General features: G+C 41.2%; 1 protein-coding gene across 4 annotated transcripts in view; it reads right to left on the reverse strand.

Annotated features, from left to right (window-relative positions):
* RGS7 (regulator of G protein signaling 7) overlaps positions 1 to 17,794 on the reverse strand; it is a 504,778-nt gene that overhangs the window by 14,058 nt on the left and 472,926 nt on the right. For 2 of the 4 annotated variants that reach the window (XM_059715793.1, XM_059715792.1), the window contains exons 16-17: positions 15,164 to 15,253; positions 12,831 to 12,911 (exon numbers count right to left, since the gene is read on the reverse strand). In XM_059715793.1, coding sequence (XP_059571776.1) covers positions 12,837 to 12,911; positions 15,164 to 15,253 — 165 coding nt within the window. In that variant the 3' untranslated portion in view covers positions 12,831 to 12,836. Of the gene's footprint in view, positions 1 to 12,830; positions 12,912 to 13,809; positions 13,864 to 15,163; positions 15,254 to 17,794 lie in introns of all 4 variants that reach the window. The other 2 variants (XM_059715789.1, XM_059715798.1) reach the window with 2 other exon arrangements.

Below are 17,794 nucleotides of genomic sequence, written 5' to 3' on the forward strand. Positions count from 1 at the left end.
TTCTATGACCAGGTTACGAAACGCCTGGACACAGGAGGAGGGGTGGATGTCATATACCTGGACTTCAGGAAGGCCTTCGATACGGTATCCCACCCCATACTGGTGAACAAATTAAGAGGCTGTGATGTGGATGACTGCACAGTTCGGTGGGTGGCGAATTGGCTAGAGGGTCGCACCCAAAGAGTCGTGGTAGATGGGTCGGTCTCGACCTGGAAGGGTGTGGGTAGTGGGGTCCCGCAGGGTTCGGTCCTTGGACCGATACTCTTTAATGTCTTCATCAGCGACTTGGACGTGGGAGTGAAATGTACTCTGTCCAAGTTTGCAGATGACACAAAGCTATGGGGAGAAGTGGACACGCCGGAGGGCAGGGAACAGCTGCAGGCAGACCTGGATAGGCTGGACAAGTGGGCAGAAAACAACAGGATGCAGTTCAACAAGGAGAAATGCAAAGTGCTGCACCTAGGGAGGAAAAATGTCCAGCACACCTACAGCCTAGGGAATGACCTGCTGGGTGGCACAGAGGTGGAAAGGGATCTTGGAGTCCTAGTGGACTCCAAGTTGAACATGAGCCGGCAGTGTGACGAAGCCATCAGAAAAGCCAATGGCACTTTATCGTGCATCAGCAGATGCATGACAAATAGGTCCAGGGAGGTGATACTTCCCCTCTATAGGGCGTTGGTCAGACCGCAGTTGGAGTACTGCGTGCAATTCTGGGCGCCGCACTTCAAGAAGGATGCGGATAACCTGGAGAGGGTACAGCGAAGGGCAACTTGTATGGTCAAGGGCCTGCAGACCAAGCCCTACGAGGAGAGACTAGTGAAACTGGACCTTTTCAGCCTCTGCAAGAGAAGGTTGAGAGGCGACCTTGTGGCTGCCTATAAGTTCATCATGGGGGCACAGAAGGGAATTGGTGAGGATTTATTCACCAAGGCGCCCCCGGGGGTTACAAGAAACAATGGCCACAAGCTAGCAGAGAGCAGATTTAGACTGGACATTAGGAAGAACTTCTTCACAGTTCGAGTGGCCAAGGTCTGGAACGGGCTCCCAAGGGAGGTGGTGCTCTCCCCTACCCTGGGGGTCTTCAAGAGGAGGTTAGATGAGTATCTAGCTGGGGTCATTTAGACCCAGCACTCTTTCCTGCTTATGCAGGGGGTCGGACTTGATGATCTATTGAGGTCCCTTCCGACCCTAACACCTAACATCTATGAGGAAACCATGTCATAATGTTGGAAAAAGAAAGCAAGCATCATACTGGGAAACATGAAAAGAGGCAGAAAAAATAGTATGTGATATAATCCTTCAGTTCTGAATAGCATCAATAAGGTTTAGTTTTAGGCATCACACTTAATGAAAGATTTTAAAATTTTTATTTATTAAATTGATATGTTGAACAAAGACAAAAGCATAAAGGAGAATGTAAAAGATGATTGGAGGCTAGGAATCATCACCTATGAGGAAAGGCTGAAATAACTGCGCTTGTTTAGTATAGACAAAAGACAAACTGAGGGGAAATTTAACAGGTTATCCAGTCTGTTACAGGTTATCATCTGTTCTTCATGTCTAGGGGAATTAGGACTAGAAGCAATGGGTTTAAATTGCAAAAAGGGAGATTTAGGCTTGACATTTGGAAAAACGTTTTAACTGCAAGACTAGCTAAACACTGGAATAGGTGGTCTTGAATGGCTGTGGAATATCAATCACTGAAGAACTTGAGGAACATATTAGCCAGACATCATTTTACAAGACTTGATGTGTCAATTATATAACGGGTGAGATTAACACAGTAACAGGTTAGGTGAAAGTGCTCCTGACTTAGAAGAGCAGATGGAAGAGATGACCTCCTGAGGTCCTTCCCAACCCTACTTTCTAAGATTCCAGTAAACTATGATTTGGGTTCCAAAGCCATTTAGATATTTTTTAAGATTTTACCCAAGCTTGGGCCTCAGATTAGTCAAAAAGGTATTGTTTTGTTATTGGGTTTTATTTTCTTTCTTTTGAAATGGAAGTCTCACGCAAATTGGAAATAGGAATGGTCAAATATTAATGAAGCTTGATATGGTATGGATGGAGTGAATGGTTACATCAGGTAGAACAGTTTCTACATGAGAGGGACAAATCCTGAAATTCTGACCAAGCAAAACTTAGGCAGAAGTTATCCTTGAGTAAAATACTGTTCTTTATTTTGACTAATTATTGATAGAGTTTGGCAGAAAACAGGTTTTATGATTTGGAAAAAAAAATCCCACATTGAATTGTGATAAAATGGTGAAATCTCAAAAATGTTCACAGGATGCATGTCCAAAATTATTTCAAGTCAATGAAAATGCTTCATTTTGGTAATTCTGAAATGTTGCACTTTCAACCATTTTTACTTTACTATAATTTAAAGTATAAACCAAAATGGAAAACTATTTTTTATGCCAAACATTTTTTTAAATTTAATAATTTTAAAACCATTTTAAATCAAGACACTCATCAAAATTAACATTTTCCTAAAAAAAATTGTTTTCAACATATCAATTCTTATAATAAACATAAAGAATTTCATCAGCAAATTCCTAGCGAGTTCTGTTTGCTCTGTTTGAGAAATTAGGACTGTAGAAAGTTCACCATCCACTGGCAGAAGTCAGTGTAAATGTGTATTAGTTTTCATCTGTATGCTTTAATCTGCCATGCCATGCTAAGTGATATTGTCCTAAGCCACAGTGAACGTATGCTGTGTTTAATGGTCCTGACAATTTTTCATCTCATACATGAAGTGCTCTGTTGTTTGCTCATTATACTACAGAGGAAAATATAAGGGAACTCCAGTAAATATGTCTTTACAAATAAGCAGGGTAAAATCTTAGGGATTTTGTAATGGGATATATACAGTATAAAGTTTCTCAACTCCAGGTCACAGGTTTAAATCTAGACCAAAACATAAGTTATTATCATCTGATGGCTGCTTAGTGCACTTAATAAACTGAGTTCTACCGATATTGTACTAGATGTATGTCCACATAGCAAAACAAAACAACCACAAAATCAGAGTGATGCTTTGCTTTCTCCGCTGTGAGGCAAAATGCATTGTGTCTGAAGAGCTAACTTCAATCGGGTGGGATCCATTAATTTCACAATATCAGGAACTAATTTTTGAAAAGTTCTCATAAGAAATCTGTTTTTTCAGCTATCTCTATGTATGGCATTTGAGAGGAGACTGCTTTTTAAAAACACCAAGGAAGTTCTGCAAATAGGGCAGCATACAAAGAATGAATATACACACCTATGGCCAATTTTGACGATGGGTGTCTTCTACACTGCAAGCAAATATGCAGCCAGAGAAGCCCGCAGAGAACACATGTATCATTCACATGCATACAGGATGTGAGAAACCTGTATCTACAATGGGGGAAGACTGCCATGTTATATCTGGTTAGTGAACAGATGAAATAACATTGATCTAACCCCAGTGTCTTTTTTAACCATTTTCACCCTCTCATTTCTGTAAGTCTCTCTCTCTACTTTAGCTAATGGAGCATTTGATCTAGTGGTAGCCAACCTCTTTTTGTCCCTCTTGCTGAGCTACAAATTTCCAGGTTTGCTGTTACTTATTGTGCCATTGAGTTATGTGGTATTTAGTTCATAATTTCCCTACCTACTCCACATTAGGGTTATTTGTGATGGCCCCCAAGTATGAAATACAATACAGCTGTGCTTCTCTGCACCTTCTGCTCTTGGGAAGGAATATGCCAGTTATTTTTACTGTTTTTACTGTTTTTGGCAGGGCAACTTACATCTTGGGCACTCCAGGGGAACTCATATCAGTTAAGTCCTTTGGCCATCTTCCTGACCCCTATCCTCCCTTTTGGTCTGAGGAGCAGGTAGCAGATAAACAGACCTTGCTTTTCCCAAAGTGGTCAAGTCAATCTGAGCAATGTCAAGCAGGGAGGTATTAGGATGTTACTCCTTTCATGGCTGAGTTAGATTTGTGACAAGTTGGTGTGTATTTACTATTCCAAATCAAGGTTTGTATCTAATATTTTCATTTTAGTTGCATTGCTTTGTATTTCTATATAACTATTTGTGATTTGTGAGCACATCAAGGCAAAATAAGAAGAGTAAGTTTTGTCTTCATTGGGATTTCTGTTAATTAGCAAAATATAGCATGATGAATAAGAAGTGTCCTATTTATAATGGAATCTTTTCAATATATTATCACTCTCTATACAGTGTATAAAAGCTTATATGGTTATGACATTATTGATGCTATCCTATTAGACTGTGTCAAAAAGGTTAGTAATTTTGCAGCTAGAGATTTTACACAGCATTATAAACACTCTGATGGTTATAGTGGTTATCAGTATTAGATGGCATGCTGACCATTTAGTATTTCCACAAAATGACTGAAAGTTTTCTTCAAAGATTATATCTCATGACAAAAAATTAAAACTAGGTTTACTTTTGTGTCATTCCTTGATTTAATTTTGTCACTGGGTTAGAAAAGATGCATCATTTTACTACAGTTCTTTTTCTATATCTCATGATGGGAAAAAAGATGCAATAATGCTCCAAAATTTGGCTTAGCAATGCTTTTGCAAGTAAATGTATCCCAGAAATTTGTAGAGAAATTCAGGAGGCTGTTATAGTTTCCAGGATTCCAGAGTTTTATTTCTGGAGTAACAGTATCATGCGCTGGGTTCCTGGATTCAGTCCCCATGGACAAAACAGCAATGCATAGTCACACAAAGATAATTATTGGTAAACCAAATAGGATTGTTCAAGTCCACCATAGAACAAAATAAAATAAAATAAAAATAAATCAGTTGGGATTACATTTTAACTTAAAACTTTTCATGTTTTCTTTCTTTAAAAAAAAACAAAAACAAAAACAAGAAAACTTTCATGCAACAAAAATGTCTTTTAGCCACTTGTAGGAAAAGCTAAGGAAATAAGAAGCTAGTAAAGCTGCTTGCAGACATTAAGAGAAACCCACAGACCCCTCCCCCCACCCCCCGAAAGCTGATGCTTTACTTTAAACTGGGTGCATTCCTGTGCCAAGCCCCGCATGTGCCCAGAAGAGGCAGTGCCTTAGTTGGACTCAGCTCACCTGACATCTGTATAGATCAGGTTCTTTTATCTAATAGCCTGTTGAATCAGCCATAGCTAAAAGCACCAAAAAGCAACACTGAAGAGTCTGATCTATACAGACACTGCAGAGTTGGGTCGAAGTAATGCGCCGCTTTTTCCAGTAAAGCATTTTTTTTTTGGAGGGGAGGGTTAAATGTCTGCAAACAGCCATTATTCACAAAACTTCTGAAGCAAAGGGAATTTCCTGACTTATAGCCAGTATCCTGTAGGTGAAAAGACTCCTCCAGGATGTAAACAGCCCAAAGGTTCAAAATTCTTCTTTCTCATCTCTCAGTTGAGTGCCCTGTTCAGTAGGCTATATAATATTCTGAGGTGGGTTTCCATCTCTGCCCATGAGTGCTACTGAATTTCTAATAAACTAATTAGCTAGTTCTCAAGAATGTGCAGAAGAGCAAAAGAGTGAGGATGCCTTCTGCTTAGGGAACTCTGTTAAAAGAGTTATAATTCCCTCAGACCAAAATAAAAAAAATCACACCTTGTTCTCCCAAGTTCAAATGAATATGCTAATGCCTGAGCTGTTATACAAAACTCAGGGAGGAGGAGAGGAATGGCCAGGGGGTGGAGGTGGTGGGGAGGAGGTTTAGCTCTGAAAAAATCCTTCTAGCTAAATTAGAAGCTAAACTATTAGGTAAATTTGGCCTGCACTTGTGAACAGCCCTGGGTTGACCAAAACTAGATTTTTAAGCATTCTTGTTATTAACAGAAAAAAAAAAATGGCACCCTGTTCTATTGGTAGCCTGACAAATCTAAAAATCGTCACTCCATGGTTTATTCAGAACTTCTCTATTTACCTTATTCACATTAAGTAGCACCATGTTGCTCCAGCACTTGCTTTGAGTTTGGAGAAATGATGCCACTTAGACCATTGATGACTACCTAAAGCATGGTGACTAACTGGTGGCATACGTGACACAAGTGGCACAGGAAGCCGTTGCATGGTGCATGGGAGGTCAGGGAGGGGGCTGGTAGAAGAGCAGCAGAGCAGAAGTTTGGGCAGGGAGAAAAAGGCAGCAGGCACAAAGCAGAGCAGCAGATTGGGCAGGGAAAGGGAATTAGAGTGCCATTTGGGGATGGCACAGGGCAAACTTCGTGGCACACCATGTGAAAAAGGTTCACCCTCACTGAGCTAAGGCAAACTTTGAACAAGCTGTGTGAGATCTTCACTATGCACCACCAGTAAAGCTGCCAGAAAAGCAAACAGCAGGAGAATTCTTCCTGTGAGGACATCTTGGTTTGACTTTATCTGAGTCAAAGGACATAGGATTCAGTTAGTCTTCCTCATTTCTATTCCATTTTGAGTTACCGACATGATTTAATCTGGCAAAAACCCACGGTTTTCCGTTCAGTAGACATTTTAAAATTTGGTTTGGACTGCATCATACCAGATACATTTTTATGTCTTCAAATTTCCAGAGAACTATGAGCTTCTCTCACCTGGCAGCTGCTGAGTCCAATGGACATTCTTGTACATTTTACTGCTGATAATAGCTGTGACATTTATGAGAACAGTCTTGCTGAGTAGCCAGAGGGAGCACCTAGTGTTTCTAGGAGTTGAGGGATCAGGCAGGGCTGCCCAGGCACTATACCTGCAGCTTCAAGGATTCCTAGCATTCAGAGGGTGACCTAGCATCTTCACAGGCAGGCTTGCTAACCTAGTGAGGAGGGCTTTAAACTAGGTTCACTGGGGATGGAGGCAAAATTCCTGAGGTAAGTGGGGAGGAAGCACAGGCAGGAGGGGGCAACGAGGGAGGTGTTCTCATACTTCCTGAGGAAGTAGGGCAATTGGCTAGTTACTTCAGGTGCCTGTACATGAATGCAAGGAGCCTAGGCAAGAAGCAGGAAGAACTGGAAGTCCTCACAGAGTCATAGAATTATGACATGATTGGAATAACAGAGACTTGGTGGGAGCTCGCATGACTGGAGCACTGCCATGGATGGGTACAAACTGTTCAGGAAGGAGAGGAAAGGAGAAGAAGTTGCACTTTATGTAAAAGAGCCATATGATTGCTCAGAGCTCCAGTATGAAAATGGAGATAGGTCTGCTGAAAGCCTCTGGGTTAGGGTCAGAGGGGAGAGCAACAAGTGTGATGTTGTGGTGGGGTATGCTATAGACCACCAGACTAGGAGGAAGTGGTGAGACTTTCTTCAAACGGTTAACAAAAATTTCCAGATCAGAGGCCCTGGATCTCATGGGGGACTTCAATCACCCTGATGTCTCCCAGGAGGGCAATACAGCAGTGTACAGCCAATCCAGAAATATTTCATAGTGTCATAGTTGGTAGGGTCGGAAGGGATCTGAGCAGATCATCAAGTCCAACCCCCTGCCATGGCAGGAAAAAGTACTGGGGTCAAACGACCCCAGCAAGGTGTTAATCCAGCCTCCTCTTAAAGACCCCCAGGGTAGGAGCCAGCACCACTTCTCTTGGAAGTTGGTTCCAGATGCTAGCCACCCTGACAGTGAAGTAGCGCCTCCTGATATCTAGTCTGAATCTACACTCTGCCAGCTTGTGACCATTATTTCTGGTCACTTCTGGTAGTGCTCGGGGGAACAGGGACTCCTCCAATGCCTGCTGGTCCACTCTGACTAGTTTGTAACAGGCCACTAGATTCCCCCTCAGCCTTCTCTTGTGGAGGCTGAACAGGTTCAGGTCCCATTGCCTCTCTTCATAGGGCCTGCCCTGTTGCCCCCTGATCATGCGGGTGGCCCTCCTCTGGACCCACTCCAAGTTGTCCACATCCCTCCTGAAGTGCAGCGCCCAGAACTGGACACAGTACTCCAACTGCGGCCTGACCAGTGCCGCATAGAGGGGGAGGATCACCTCCTTAGACCTGCTCGAGATGCATCTGTGGATGCATGACAAGGTGTGGTTGGCCTTCCTGACCACGTCCTCACACTGACGGCCCATGTTCATTTTGACATCAATAATGATTCCAAGATCCTTTTCTGCCTCTGCACTGATGAGAAGGGAGTGCCCCAGCCTGTAGGTATCCTGCTGGTTCTTCTTCCCCAGGTGCAGTACTTTGCACTTGTTGGTGTTGAAACCCATCCTTTTCTCATCTGCCCACCTCTGTAACCTGTCAAGGTCCAATTGCAGCCTATTCCTCTCTTCTAGTGTGCCCACTTCTCCCCACATCTTAGTGTCGTCAGCAAATTTGAACAGGGTGCTTTTTACCCCCTCATCCAAGTCACTGATGAAGATGTTGAACAGTGAGGGCCCAAGGACCAAGCCCTGGGGAACCCCACTGCCCACCATCCCTCCAAGTCGAAAATGACCCGTCCACAACCACTCTCTAGGTGTGGCCCTCCAGCCAGTTAGCGACCCATTTGACTGTGTAGGTGTCAACGCCACAGTCCCCTAGTTTTTTAATGAGAATGGGGTGAGAGACAGTGTTGAAGGCCTTCCTGAAGTCCAGAAAGAGTACGTCCACTGCTACCCCTGCGTCTAAGGATTTTGTGACCTGGTCATAGAAAGCCACCAGGTTGGTCTGACAGGACCTGCCTCTAATGAACCCATGTTGGTTGCCCCTAAGCATAATCTCCCCTGCTGGCCCCTCGTGGACATGCACCAGGATAATTCTCTCAAAAAGCTTACCCAGGATTAAGATAAGACTGACTGGCCTATAGTTTCCTGGGTCCTCCTTCCTCCCTTTTTTGAAAATGGGAACCACATTGGCCCTTTTCCAGTCCTCTGGCACCGCACCAGAGCACCATGAATGCTCATAAAGCCATGCCAGGGATCCTGCAATGACCTCTGCTAATTCCCTCAGTACTCTGGGGTGGAGATCATCAGGACCTGGTGATTTAAATACGTCCAGTCCCTCCAGAAGTTCCCTGACTAGGTCCTCACTGACCCTAGGCCTGGGTACGCCACCCCTGGGGCCTGAGGGGGTCCCAGTGGATGGGCCGATCCAGTCCCTGCTAAGGAAAATGGAGGCAAAGAAATTGTTAAATAGGTTAGCTTTGTCATCTGGTGTGACGACCAGATTTCCTAGTGTGTCCTGCAGAGGCCCCATGTTACCCGGTAACTTCTTTTTACCCCCTATGTATTTAAAAAAGGACTTTTTGTTGTCCTTGATCCGGGTAGCTAGTTCCAGTTCCATCTTTGCCTTGGCCTTCCTGACCGCCCTCCTACAGCCCCGAGCAACCGAGGTATAGTCCTCTGTGGTGATGGCCCCTCCCTTCCATTGGGTGTACGCCTCCCTGTTAGCCAGAAGACATTCCCATATGCTTTTGGTGAGCCATGGGGGCTTTTGTGCCCTCTTGCCCCCTTTGATCCTTGTTTGATCCTTTGATCCTTTTTGGAGAGGGTTGGCAACAACCTCCTGATACAAGTGTTGGATAGGCCAGCTAGGGGCCTTACTTGGTGGTTCTTCTTGACCTGGTGCTCACAAACGGAAAAAAATGGTGGAAAATATAGTAGTGGATGGCGACTTGGACAAGAGTGACTATGAGATGATTGAGTTCAGGACCCTGAGAAAAGGAAGGAAGGAGAGCAGAAGAGTAAGAACCCTATACTTTAGAAAAGCAGACTTTGACTTGCTCAGGGAACTGATGGACAGGATCCCCTGAGAGGCCAGTCTGAAGGGGAGATGGGTCTAGAACACTTGGCTGGACTTTAAAGAAACCTTACTGAATGCACAAGAACTAACCAGCCTGATGCACAGGAACATTAGGAAGTATGGCAAAAGACCAACTTAACCAACGGGCTACCCAGAGAGGGTGTGGACTTTCCATCCTTGGAGGTTTTTCAGACCTGGATAGATAAAACCCTGCTGGGATGATCTAGTTGAGGATGGTCCTACTTTGAGCAGAGGGTTGGACTAGATGATCTCCTGACATAGGTGACATGTCGTGGGGGCACGGAGAGGTATGTGACACCCCTGACAGGGCCGCTGCCACCACCGGTGTCTATGGGAGCTCGCCAGCTCCACCCCCACTGCTGACAGAAGCACCTGTGTGTGCCCTCCCAGACTCAGGAGGCACCGATCGGCCATGCCTCCTGAGGTCCTTTCCAACTCTAATTTTTTATAATTCTATGTTTTTAAGTAATATAGGCAGCCGCCTAGGCCAGCAAATTGAAGGAGATAGCAAAAACAGTGTGTATACACTTCCCACATGCTCATTAGGGGCTACCTTATAAGTTTGAGCATATGCAAAAGCAAGCAGGACAGCTACAGTGCTGCGGAGCCACTGGAGTCTCTGGTACCCCTGCTCCCCAGGTCCCTGGTACGTTAAAAGGGAGGGTGGCAAAAACAAGCCTTTTTCCATTCCTGGCAGAATCCATTCAGGCTTTCCAGGCACATGTGTCTCTAGGATGGGTCCCTTGAAGCATCCAGCTTCCCTGGCCACAGGAATCCAGGCAAAGTTCTCTTCAAAACCTTGCCTTAGACTCAGTAAAGGTTTGTCAGTATAAAGATATTTTGAATTAAAGATTTCTATGCTCTATGAAGGGATGTTTTCTTACAGAAGCATGTCTTGCTGTAGAATTTCCAACCAACTCTAAACATTATGGACAATTTAAAATGCCTAGAATTCCTAAAGCCAGATTTCAAACAGACAAGATGCCTTAGCTGTCTGTGCACGCTATACATAAGTGCACACAAATAGGAACTTATAAAGATGGAGGTGGGCAACTGTGCCCACAAATGGGCATGTGGGTACACGGATGTCACTATTTACATGCACAAATCCAGATGCATGTGGGCAGCTATTTTTTGAGGTATTGACTGAAGTGCACCTGTGTATGACTATTTGGCCTTCTAGGTCAGTAAATGCAGTTGATAAATGTCCTTTTAGAGGGATGAGCTTTTTTCTTAGAAGTGTTGATATTCTCTGAGTAACTGCATCAGGAAAAATATAAGTATTGTATCAGACAGAATCATACCGCACATTTGTTGTGCTCAATTTATGCCTAATCAAGGCAGGACAGAAAGCTTTCTACTTTTTGTGGGTTTTTAAGATTTCAGTACCATGACAGAGACACTTTGCAGGCTACATAACTGGATCTATATCTTTTATGCAATAATCCAGGTTGAAATAAGAAAAACGATATTTTTCTTTCCATGCCCATTCCTTCAGTAGTAGGACATTGAACCAGGACAGGGTAGGACCTCTTATCATAGGAGCCCAAATCCCTATTTAGCAAAGTAAAAGGCTACACACAAGATTTCATTATCCTCTTGAACTCTATTCCACCCATTCCCCCCCCCCCACTTTCTCCCTTACATGCTATATTTATTCAAAATCTCTGTCACCTTGACTCTTTCCTCTTTATACTTATTCTTTGGTACACTTATACCTTTTTATTCAAGACTGATCTTTTTGCTCTTACTCTGTCATTACATAATGCAAATTTCCCAAAGCATTCAGTGGCCATGTCTACATGAAATACTGATTGCACAGTTGTTACTCCAGTCATTTAGTACTTGCATACCTGAATACTAAATGACTGTGCAGTAATTGGTGTTTCTGCACAGTAGCATCCCCTCATGGCTTCTTGACAATGCTACTGTGCAGTAGTAAGTAGCTACTGTGCAGTAAGCATCTTGTCTAGACACCACCAATAGTATTCAATTTGTACTAGGGTGAAGCACTACAGATAAAGTTCTAAAAACCGAGACATAGCTGGGATGGAAAGAAAAGGGAATGAGCACACTGCAAAAAAGTCTAACTTGACTTTGGGTAACATTACTCAATTATTTACATTTAATTATGGTACCCGTATCTTGTTGCTAATATTTTATCCCTAAATTGACAAGTGCACAGAAAAAAGCACATTTTAAAGATAAGTAGGAAAATAAGATCACCCTGATCACAGACATGTTACAGCTATATTTCTCTCTCAACAGCACCGGGTTTGCTAAAATAAGTTAAAATAAGCTTCTGCTCATTTTGGGCTACTGCTCTTTCTTTAAAATCTATAGTTACCCCAATTATTGTAGATTCCCAACCACTGTAGATTGGAAAAAGTCTAGCTCTCAAAGGTCAAAGTATATTGTACTTGTTTCCATGTTTTCTTTATTAGTGCAAACCAGATTATAGTAAGACAGAAATTTCTATAAACATCTCAGTGAAAAAAAACATAATTGTTAAATATAAAGGTCTTTTTTAAAATTATAGATCAACCTCTTGAGACAATACACACATCACAGTGCAACATGCTATGGCAACAAAACCATGCAAAATATAGGGGTTTTTGTTTCAAATTGTTTGCTTACATCATTGCTATTTAGTTATTTTTAGTGACTTTGTCCCATCAAAGCCAAATTAATTCCTGAATTTGCAAAATAATACACTAAATAGATATTGCAGGAAGCCTTTGCCTATAACAAAACATCAAATGATTAGTTTTGTTTTAGCATGTGAGATACCCCCTCTGGATATTTTTGTTCTTTCTCTTCACATTTCATTTGTTTATAAGATAAAAAAATTTTATCTAAAGGGCTAAGACAAATATTCTTGAGACTCATTATACAGGAAGCAGTTTCTAAGAACTTCTCTTCCTCCTCTAGGATCTAAAAACAAAAACCATGATCTTTGCTGAAGCTCTTATACTTTTCATTTCAACACACACTGGTCCGTTAACTGATTGTCACAGAAAAAGCCACAAACACACACACGCACACACACAGAGCAGCATGAACTGCACAATTCAACAGACAATGCAGACAAACTTGAGTAGAATCCAAGATCTTTCTACCTCTTTTCATAACAGGTTAGTGCTCGCCCTCAGTGTTGGTGTACAGTTTTTATGGCATGGGAAAATAGGGATGTTTCTGCCCTATAAAAATAAATGTGTTGAATGCTTTAGTTTGAACTTGCACAATGTCAAAAAAGATCCAAAGACACTGGAGAGATAGAAATAAAAAGAATCCCATAAGAGAGGACAGCAGTGGAACTCACATCTAATGGTGAGGAAGTGGTCCAATGTCCATTTTTTACCTTAGTGCAACATCTTTAAAAAATAAGTTCTTACTTTTCAATGAAGAAGAAAAAGAGCATAATCAAAGAATGTAGACAGGAATGTTGACTGCTTTTACGTCCCCTTAATGACATCCAAACAAAATTTTTGTACAATCATAAGCATCAGCTACTTAGCAGGCACATTTGCTTCCGAGATGATAGACTAGACTTGAGAGACATTGGGGGGTATTTGTTATGGGTTATTTTCTCCCTGTGACCCATTATGAAAATGGACAAGAGCCTTTCTTGGAAAAGATAGCAAAGACAAAAGGAAAGAAATCCAGTGTGTTAAAAATGCAAATGTCATTTGGTGATGCACTAGGAAAGGAACAATATCAAACAGGTTCTCACAGGTCCCCTTAGCTTAATTAAAAAAACAAAACAAAACAAAACATGAACACACAGAGTGAATTAACTCCATATTCTAGGGTGAAGTTCATGCTTCTTAGTGCAAACGGCATGGCTTCCATAGGTCCATTCCTTCTTTTATGGCAACAGTAATAGCCTGGCATTTTTTCTGAGGTCAGTCAGCAAAAGGATAGGGAGGGTGTAAAGAATGCTTAGTATAAAGCTGTCATTTCTATGTAAAGTTGTGAACTTGCATGAAGGCAACAGCTTTTTCTGCTCTCGCAGAAAAGAAAAGGTGAAGGAACTGGGTGATGAAGGGACAAGGGTGTTTCACCAGGCATGTTATCCTTCTAAGCCAATAAACTTACCACATTGCGTGTGAATTTCTCAAAAGATGTTCGACGATCCAGTGTGTGATCCAACTTAAATTTAAAAACAGGGAGGGGGAAAGAAAAAAAAAAGGAAAAAGAAATGAAAATAAAAAGAAAGGCCAGAAAAAAATAAAGCAGAAAAGAAGGAATGATGAAACGATGGACTGCAAAACAAAGCTCATGTACAAATCAAGAAGCAAAAGTAGGTATGAAGCTGCTAGTGAATGCCAACTTGTATAACAGCGGATGGGTAAAGCAGTTACAGTACTTGATTTAACAAAAAGAAAAAAAAAAATCTCAGGGGAACCAAACTGGTTTGAGTTAAAAATAAAACTGTAAATAAGAAAAAAAATAATGAAGTCCACAACTTGGGTTAATGAACCAATATTTGCAAAATTTAAGGACTACATATATACAGTAGTAGCTCTTTGGCATTTTTCAGTATTTCCATATTATAGGGAGTTTAGACATCAATATTTGAAAAACATCATACAGTGTTTCCACATAATCCTCAGGCTGTTGTTTTGCACAGCATGGGATTCTGGAGTTCATAGCTATCATATTAGTTCTACTAATAATAATGGGCCAGAATTCGGAAGCACTGAGCTCCTTAGTAATAACAATTAGAATTCATCGCTCACTGAGTGGAAGAATCAGGTCCACTAAAAAAATAAACAAAAAAATTGTTATTGAAATTTGAATGGTTTCAAAATGCCTCACATTTTAATATTTAGGACCAACCTTGCAGGTGCACTATTAGAGACATGCCTGTGTAGAACTTACTGCATGTTCTGGGCCTGTAAAATGAATGTCACATTAAGGGTATAAATCTTTTTCTGAAGGAATGTGGCATGATCTGATTTTCTTTTTAGATTTCTAGCCTAAATAAAATTAATCATGTAAAGAAGTGGAAAAAAGAGAACTCCCAATGATTGAAATTAAGATCACTTGGCAACAAATTTAGTGGCTTTGGAAATGAAAATAACGAAAAAGGCAATTATTACATAACCTTGGAAATATAAAAGACTGCTCTGTTGAGGTCTTATTTTATTTTTTTAATGTATTTATAAAAATACCTTTCAATTTAAATTGCTTGGCAACAGAAAGAGCAGGGCTATGTGTAAAAATAAAAACAGGTCTTGTATTTAACTTATTAAAACATGCACACATGCAGGAGATATACACATGTATATATCTGGAACTACTGTATGCATGTGACCTCCAAATAAACCAGCCTAGTCACCTACCAGATTTCCAGGTATATTGCCATGGGAGAGAGAAGACCAAGGATTGTAACAAACATAAGCACCACTTTGCGCAGTGGCAGTACAAAGGCAAGGTGCACCGATACCTTTTTCTTGGCCTGTAGCAGCTCCTGGTAGGCACTGGATCGTATAAAACGAGGATAGGAATCACTTTTCATCAGTTTGTAAATGTGCTCCTAAAAAAAGAAATATACCCAGATACAGACAGAGATTTTAAAATGAAATTTTGAAAATCTTTTCTTAAATTACAGCAATTACTGTCCATAGAAAACAACTTTTTAAACAACTGCAGGTTAAATGGTTAATTGGTTAGAGTTAACATTAATTTTAAAATGCTTTTTTTAATGAAATATAGTACCTGATATTTTAGGCAGTTTATTTTTGTTCCAAGATAACTTAACAACCAAATAATTAAGCCTTATGTACTGGCTACACTTAAAAACATGAGTTTAAAGTTATTGGTTATTTGGCTAGACTCCTACCTGCACCCTTAGGTGAAGGAGAGAAAAAAAAGAAAATGAAATTGAATCTAATTGAAAAATTAACCTATTTATTTACAGTGCTGAGTTTTTGCAGAGAGGCTAGGCAGGGAACTAGGCCTGCACGTATCAGCTTATCTCTTCACAACTGGTTTATCTCATCACACCTCAAATCATCTTTCAAAGGATCTTGCGGCACTGCAACCCTGGTTTAGCATCACTGGTATAGAGTGCAGGCATTACATTTAGATCAATCTAGCTAGGGTTAAGTCAATCTAAGTGCTAATCTGTCAAATACATGGAGAGGCTAAATTGGGCAAAAAATGGTCAGCCTGATCTACATTAGCTCAGCTAAGGAGGTGAGCTAAGTTAGATGGTGAATGGGTTAGCCTGACCTAGTGAACATCTGTACATGTTCAGAACACACTTCTGGGGCTAGGAAAACCCCAGGTCAGCAATCTTCCTACCTCCCCAATCATGGCCAGGCTATTTTTATCCCTCCACATTGCCCCATCTCCAGACAGATACCCCCATGGACTCACTACCCCTACCCCTCACCCCAAATTACTTAGACTGGGTTCCTGGCATGGCTAAAGGCACTGGTGAGAATGTGCACAAGCCACTCCTGATCTATTATCACACAGCTTAAAGTAAGCCGCATCATCATAGATCAGGTGCAACAAATGTCTTCACGTGCCCATAGACATGTGACCCCTGACTCAAAGAGCATAAAGCCTGGGTAGTTATCAAATCTGTACAAAGATAGAGAATGCTCATAAATCAAATCCAGGAGGAATGCTCTAATATCCAGAGTAATTTGGTTTTTATCTGGGAATAGTTTTATGCAGCAGAGTGCAAAGGCCCTGGTCAAAATCACCATGCTAGATATTTATATAGACCAGTGTTTCTCAACCTGTTTAACTTACTTTACAAAGTACAGAATTTTCATACTGCAGGTTTTGATTTTCCCCAGTTGGGATAGGATGATTTACAAAAGCCAGTGTTCATGAAAATATTTCATTTTAAAATAAAGCTCAATGCAGCCACCCTTTTGAAAGTAAATGAAACCCTCCCTTGCAACACAGAGGACTGTTGTGCCAGGGTTTTGACTGAAGCAAAACTCTCTTGATTTTGTTCTGTGGAGAAAGTAAACAAGATGGTACCAAATACAGTGGATTCTCACTGACCAAAACTTGGTTATCCAAACAGCAACATGTTTTTTTCTAACTTGTAATTGCTGATATTGTGGAACAAACTTTTCCCTTTTTAAGCTCCATTTAATAGACTACTGCATCTGTACTCTTAAGTCTGATGCAAAAGGGTAACTTGTAACTGTTGGTATTGTATACTGTTCTTTTTAAGCTTTAATACAAGGTTTCATCTCTATTCTAAGTTTTATGCAATAACTGGTAAATGAAAATATAGAAAAGGACAATTATTACATAATCTTGGAAATGTGAAAGACTGAACTGTTGGAGTTTGGTTTTATTTTTTAATGTATTTATAAAGTTTTTGCTTGCCTGAACAAATTCAATTATCTGAATGCCTGATCATAAGGTGCCAGATAATCTAGGTAAAAATGCTTTTAATATTATTTCAGTTTTAAAACTATAATGTATGTGAAAACTCTGAAAATTAACCATGACAATAAGACATCTTCTTATCAACTGAATGTGGATGTGGGGTCAGATCCATTCTCTTTTATAAAATCTGATGCATTTTCCCCTCACTATAATGAACCCATGGTGACTCCCAGATCCCAGGTCAAGTTGGTAAAGATGAGTTAAAAAAATGTACCTGTAAACTATTTGCATATGATTTGGACACACTGGGTGTTTCCAGATGTTCATGGACATTTGGTTTCCCCAGGAAAAGTAACGGTGATGCACATTGCACCGCTACTTCTTGTCCCCAGGAAGTGCCTGTGCCATGCACACTTTGGCATGAGGCAAGTTATGCTGGAGGGGTAGGGGAGGATGGGGCCAGCACTGAGATAGTCCCTGAATCCTTATCTAGGGTCCTAGGGGCCTCCTGGGGCTGTAGTCATGGTGATTCTGCCATGCAGAGCCTGGCTGGCAGCAGAGCATGGCTCTGGGTGGGCTAGCTCCACTTTTCAGCAGTGTGCACTGGCTGAGTGTATGTTGTTCCAGGTTTTTTTTCCATGGTTTTCTTGACCCCTGGACATCCAGGGATAGAAAGAACCATGGAGGAAAAAAAACAGCACAGTACACACTCAAG

This window comes from Alligator mississippiensis, chromosome 1, assembly GCF_030867095.1.
Source record: "Alligator mississippiensis isolate rAllMis1 chromosome 1, rAllMis1, whole genome shotgun sequence".
Classification (NCBI taxonomy): Eukaryota; Metazoa; Chordata; order Crocodylia; family Alligatoridae; genus Alligator; species Alligator mississippiensis.